We start from the raw sequence: 6,855 nt of genomic DNA on the forward strand, positions 1-6,855 counted from the left end.
GTTTTCTCTGTTTTTTGTTATGGGGAGATTCTCTCCCCTAATAAGAAACAAACACACACCCCACCCTGTTTCTAATATCCTGTACAAGAAAACTGTGTAGATCTTCAAGGTTCACATTAGATTCAGGAAAAATACTAAATGAAAGTGATATGAAGATCAGCCAACACAAAAAAGAGACATTAGGGGCCAGGAAAAACACTTTTATACAGATCGAAAACAAACAAACACACACACAAACAAACCAACCCCAACACAAGAAGTATGTTCCAGCTGTAATTCTGCATAAACACTCAGGAAATTATGAAAAGGATAAATGGTACAAAATTATGGGACAAGTCATTTTATGTGTCTAGTAGGATGAACACAAAGAACAGACTTTTCTGCTATTAAGGGTAAGCTCAATAATATGGTACATGCACTGAGCAGCTGAAATATCAATAGGGTTGAAGTAGCAACAGATTCTGTAATGACTGATGCTGCAAACTAGAAGTGTGCGACAGCATCATCCCCCAGGCTACTGAATTTGATAGAAATCTCCCCTTCATCTGTTGCCAAACAGTTTCACTTTTAGGATATATTTATCTGGTGTGACAGAAATTCATTTATACCTTTTCAATTTTGTCTGATCTGACATCTCTTCAGAAGAATAACAACATCATAGGCTCGTTTCCCACCCAGTGTAAAAGAAATACTCAAGACACTTATATTTCCGATTATTTATTATGGCACTTTAAAGCATATAAACTCAATTTCTAGGTGTTTCAAGCTAGTTTAAAAACAAAATAAAACAAAATAAAATGAGGCTTTAAGTTTTAGGCAGTATTTCAGCAATTTTGGTTAAGAATTTTTAGAATGTTACTAGACAGGAAACAAGAATTCTGCTATGAAAACAAAGAATCTTCTCAACATAAGTCTTGCTTTCACCAAAGCATGTACATGTTTGCTTAAGTTTATCATGTCCACTGGCTTACCAGTATATATTTTTCCAAATAAGAAATTTGTGGGTTTGAAACACAAAGAAAAAGAAACCAACTCCTGAAAACACATTCCCCCACTTAAATACCAATAAAGTTTCTCTCTTATCTATACCCACCCAATTATATTTACTTTGTAACATGCAAGTTAAAAATAACTCTAGAACCAGAACTCTGACCATTTTTTTTCTATTCCAGATCTTACTGCCTTAGCAATTAAGGATGCTGGTCAAAATCCAGCTTGTTACTAATTTTTCATTGCCATGTATTGCATTATCTTGAATGGAAGGCAGTTTGTAGTAGAGCCTAAAACTAAACTGAGTTTTTGTAAAACCTCACTTTAAAGTTCCACTATAGTAACAACATTTCCACTCCATACATTTGACAACTTTATTTAATGGCCTCATAAGTTCAGAATAGTTACATAATAGTTACATCACGGCTTTTAAAAAGGATTGCACTCAGCTACTCAGTCCATTGAAATACTAGAAAACAGGGAAAAGGAAAATATGGAGTGTAAAGGAGCTCTGTCCATTGAACTGAGTAGTTTGTAGCAAGTTCATACTGAACATGAACGCATCCTCATGCTTTCTGGTAAACTCTAACACACTTGACACCGTTCATGTCACATTCCTAGAAGATAAAGAGATGGATTTAGTAATTTGCCTCAGTACAGACTATAAGGAAAAAGATTTTTTGGAGTTACTTTTCAGGCTACTGGCCAGCAGCACTCAGGGATCAGAAAGCGGGACTGAACTTACCACCACCAATTGTCCATTCACTAGTTTCCGTGTTATTACGGTCTTCTTGCCATCCCATTCCTGCTCCTGAATCAATGACCCATCATCTTTTAGGCTGACAAGAGTCTGAAAGAAAAAGAACCCAAACATCAATATTTTACCCACGACATTTGATGGAGGCCGAGGCTTTCCAACACCTTATTCCACAGGAAAAACTCTCACTGCAGCTCACTCAATAGTAATTTTGCCATTGACTTTTACAAAGCCAGGGTATTATCTTAAATGTTTTATTGATCCTCTTCTTGCATTACCTCACCACTTGATCACTCACTGCTCTGACACATTCCTGCATCATCAGGCAGACCTGATGATCAGACAGCATGCATTATTTCCATTAACAAGAGCAGAGGATGTTCTCTGTTCATCTCTTTGTACTTGAGCTTTGAGCTTTTGTGTAACTTTTATCTGATCTTGCAAGAATAGATGAATTGCCAGTGTGTGGCTGGTTGGGGGGAGTAATACACAGAGACCGCTCACACAAGGAAAGGAGAGAGACATATTTGAGGGCTTCTTTGTGTTTAACCTCCGTATTGACTGGTATTCTCCCTGCTTGGTGTGGGGAGAAGCTCTTTGCCTTCTAAAACTGGAGATTAGGGACTGTGATTCACATGTGTGCCCAGTGTGCCTGTTATCCCACTGCACACTGAACCAGGCTCCCTTGTTATGTGAATATGAGGCTGAGCGGAAAGGTTAGTCCTAGGGCTGAACTGCCTCTGATTAAACATCAATGGGATTTTTTCCACAGGCTCCAAATGAAGTGACATTTGGCTTCAACAGGGATTTAGAGGTCTGTTAGTTTTACTAATACAACACTTCTGCTACAAATTGAAAACAACTGAATACACAAGATATTATTGGCTTCAGCATTTTCCTTCTGCTTTGGAAGTTGCTTTAATCCACAAAAGGAAAAAAAGTTTCAATGAAACAGAGACAGCTGTCCATCAAATAAAGCATTGTTAGTATGCATCTGTAAAACACCAAAAGAATTGTGCTTTTTCAAAAAAAAAAAAAGTCTAGTATACTGACCTGAGTTTTCCTGCCATCTAATGTATTTTCCTCAAATTTCTCACCAATCTTGAAGCTGAACTGTGAAGTTTTGAAGGTGCTTTCTGTTTTTACAGTGACTGCATCCCCATCCTTAGTAATGTACACATCTGGTTTGGCCATGCTTCCCATTTTTCTCATGGCCATACCCACACCTGCAAGGCGAAAGGCATAGAGTGTCACAAAGTCAGATAAAAACCCTAAGGCTTAGGGCCACACAAGAATTCAAATACCTCATTCCCATCTAATTAGGCACTTAAGTACACTCGAGAATGAAAACTCAAGAGCCATAGAGAAAGAGGATGTTTTAAATTATCCACTGATGAGGAAGGAAAAAAGCTTATTTGCGAGGTGATTCTTTTACTTCCTCAGAGAGCCGAAGTTAAATCTATTTTGCCCTCTAGAGGACTCCCAGAATTCCCAAAACTCAGCACTGAATTTTTACAAATGGAAATAAACAATAGACAGTAAAACAAACATAAAAGTTTAAACTAACATAAAATTATTCTCATTAAGTTCTGAACACTTTAAAAATTCTACAGATGGTTTTTAATTGACAGATTAATCCACCTGCATATCTATTTCAACTTAATCAAGAAATACTCTTCCATCACTCTGTACACAATTGCAAACACGCAATTTTTAATATAAGTTCATTTTCTACATCCTGTATCCAAAGTATAGACTTGTGAATTAGAAAAATGCTATCACCCAAAATAGTGCTCACAGACAACTTATACACACACACACACACACAAAAGAAAAAAAGGACTGCGAGAGAAAAGAGCTTTGTGAATGGCTGAAAATTCATCATCTAGAGACACCAGCCCTCAAAACTCTTCAGCAAAAAAGATTCACCCTGCCTCAGCCCTGCATGCACTGTTTGAGTGGTTTGCTTGAGTATTTTTGACCTGAAGGATGAAGACATGAATACAAGGGTGGTCAAGCAAAAACGAGAATCCACCAAACTGGAAAGTACAGATCTGAACCAAGAACTGATAAGCAACCGAACAGAGCAGAAAGTGTTGCCAAGTCAGTGAGTGTCTGGGCTCTGCAGCTGGTGTAGGTGGAACATGTCAGGTAACAGCACAGCTCTTCCCAGCAGTGTACAGGGCACGTGGGTGAGGGCTGAATCCAAAGAGCAAAGATTACAGTTTCCTTGGAAAATATTTCCTTCGGTGGAAATAACAAATTACTTCCCAGCTGCCGCTTGTCCAGACTCAACTGAGATTCCAGGATTGAGCCTTAAGTTGGAGACTGCAGAGCAAAACACAGTTCTACTCAGTCCAGCTTTTCTGAGGAGAATTGGAAATTTTTGTCACAGTGAGCCCCCACCCATCCCTTTGTTGTTGAGCGGTCCATAATAATCAGGGAGTTATCTGATCATCTATGCCTTAGGATCCAATTAAACAGAGACAAGCTGCTTATGTTTTCCATATGGCAAGGAGTGAAATTCAAACTTCATTATCCTCGAGTTATTTTATACAGACTGAGCAGAATCTGCAGAATTTCATTTATGGCGCATCAATAGGATCAAAGGCAGAAAGTTTCCTAAGTAGTCAGCGAGGGTGAGATCCAATAAAGGACTGCCTCCTAAAATGTGACTTGGAGTAGGTATAATTGCCTAAATTGCAATTGTAAAAAGGAAACATGACTGGTTTAAGATTGCCATCTAAAAACAAACAAACAAACAACACTCTCTTGCTGCCTACACATGGGAGGTGCTCTGCAGTTGCAGCATTTAATTTCTACTTTGAAGTTGCAACTTGACAAATGCCTAGCACCGCAGCATCCTAATCCATGGCTGAATTGAACTTAAAGTTCTTTAATTTCCTCCAAAGTGGTTCAGTCTAGTAGGCTTTCTCAGATCATAGTTATTGCATATTGAAAGGCCATGCACAAAATGAAATTACAGCCACCACTGTCTGCAGAGAGTAAATGCAGTGATGCCTTTTGTATTTTACATGAAGAGCACAAGACCTAAATTCCTTCCTCTCCTCCCTCTGAAGACATTCAAGGCCACATCCTCCACCTATCAAGAAGTATCCTAGCTTTCAGCAGGGAGTAAATTGCAGTAACGTAATAGCTCCTGGGCTACACAGGCATTGCAAAGTGTCTGTCACCTGTTGGCCAGGGTGCTCCCAGGGAGGTGGTAAATCTGAGCTTGCAGAGGAGGCTCCTGGTGTTAGGTCTGTTCTTGATTCAGTAATTTTGTGTTACAAAGTCTAGAGCAACCTGGATGTGGGGATAACAACCCTAACATAAGGGTAGTACCCACGGGAGGATACAAACAGCCTCTGGCGGTGCAGCCAGCTGTCAGTTACCCAAGGGCAGTTGATCCAATCTGGCTTTCTCGTGAGGAGACACCCAAGGTGACTTCCCGGGAGAGTAGCCCAGATCAGCAGGTCTGTGTGCGGCGGCCCCGGGCGGTGTGAGCCCGGCTCTGCCCTGCCAGCAACACCGCTGTGCGGCCTCCATCATCCGCGCCGCCCCCACCCGGCCAGGGCAGTGCCGACCCGGCTCCACCGCACCGGTCCCACCGCCCCGGGCTGCCCCGGCTCCCCGCCCGCGGCATCACCCGAGAGGGAGGAGCAGACTGGCTTAATCGCAGCCGGGCTGCTGGCACCGGCTGATAATCCGGGGTGCTACCGGCGGGAGGGGCCGGCTGGGCAGCAGCGAAGGAACAGCACGGGGCGGTGGGAATGTGCCGGCTGGTACCGGCACCTGCATCTCAGCAATTACGATGCAAAAAGGGTCGCCGACATCTTTAGGGCGCGGAGCAGGAGGCGACAGCTACCCCAGGGGAAGGGTCTGCTCCCGGCCGGCGCTCCCTCCCCGGCGCCGAGAGGGCGCGGAGCCCCCAGTGCCGCAGCCCGGAGCACCGCGGCATCACCCTGTGTACATTCCTATGGAGCCTCATCTAGGTGTTCCTGCTCCGGCAGGGAGATTGGACTAAATAATCTTTCGAGATCCCTTCCAATCCCTAACATTCTGTGATTCTGCCATCACCCTCGCAGCCGCCCCCCGCAGTCCACGGCCGGGCCCAGCTCCGAGGCCGCGCCCGCCGCGGACCTTGGACAGAGCGTCGCCGGCCGGCGGCGACGGCAACGTCCCGGGGCGGCCGCGCCGGGGACAGCATCCTCCACGTCCCGGGAGCGGCCGCGCCGGGGGCAGCATCCCCCACAACCCGGGGCGGAGAGCCGCCGTCTGCTTACCCAGCTCCTTCATATACTCCTCGAAGCCCTCGCTGGAGACGAGGCACCATTTGCCTAAAAACGCATCCACGGCCATGGCGGCGCTGGGGCTGAGGCTGGCGGTGTCCCTGCGAAAGCGCGGAGGCAGGAGGACGGGCTTCAGTGGGGCCGCAGCCGCCTTTATAGCGTGGCCGGCGACATGTGCTGCCGGAGAGAGCCAATGGGGCCCCCGCTGCGCCCCGGCCCCTTCCCCGCCGAGTCCCGCCCGCGGCGGCGGCAAGAGCGGGCACGCCGCGTTGCTGCCCGCCCAACGCCCGCAAACACACACACACACAACAATACACACACACACACACACACGGTGTCTGCATCCCGGCCCGCCTTTCCCCTGGCCTGTGGGACATTGTCAGAGCCCTCCTGCCAGGTATGTGGAAGCCTTAATGCTTCTTCGGACAGAAACACCCGTGGGGTCCAAAACCAATCTCCAGGATTCTGGGTCGAAAACCCTTCTCCAGGATTTTGACTCCAGGATATATTTTGCAGTCTGGGGCACTGAAACCTAAAGCATGCCATTCATTATAAATGTTGCTTTTTGTGGATAATTCAGGAACGAGTAAGCATCAGGCGTCATGGGTTCAAACTGGAACACAGGAGGTTACATTTAAATTTGAGAAGAAACTTCTTCACAGTAACAGAACACTGGAACAGGCTGCCCAGGGAGGCTGTGAAGTCTCCTTCTCTGGAGACATTGAAAACCCACCTGGACACATTCCTGTGTAACCTCATCTAGGTGTTCCTGCTCTGGCAGGGGGATCGGACTAGATGATCTTTCGAGGTCCCTTC

General features: G+C 45.2%; 1 protein-coding gene across 1 annotated transcript; it reads right to left on the reverse strand.

Moving 5' to 3' along the window:
- Positions 1–701: 701 nt before the first annotated feature.
- LOC136098342 (fatty acid-binding protein 5) lies at positions 702–6,224 on the reverse strand. The gene is made up of 4 exons (XM_065831656.2): positions 6,034–6,224; positions 2,801–2,973; positions 1,736–1,840; positions 702–1,607 (listed from the first exon to the last, which is right to left on the reverse strand). The coding sequence occupies exons 1-4, from the start codon at positions 6,107–6,109 to the stop codon at positions 1,557–1,559; spliced, it is 405 nt and encodes a 134-aa protein (XP_065687728.1). The 5' UTR covers positions 6,110–6,224; the 3' UTR covers positions 702–1,556.
- Positions 6,225–6,855: the final 631 nt, after the last annotated feature.

This window comes from Patagioenas fasciata, chromosome 2, assembly GCF_037038585.1.
Source record: "Patagioenas fasciata isolate bPatFas1 chromosome 2, bPatFas1.hap1, whole genome shotgun sequence".
NCBI lineage: Eukaryota > Metazoa > Chordata > Aves > Columbiformes > Columbidae > Patagioenas > Patagioenas fasciata.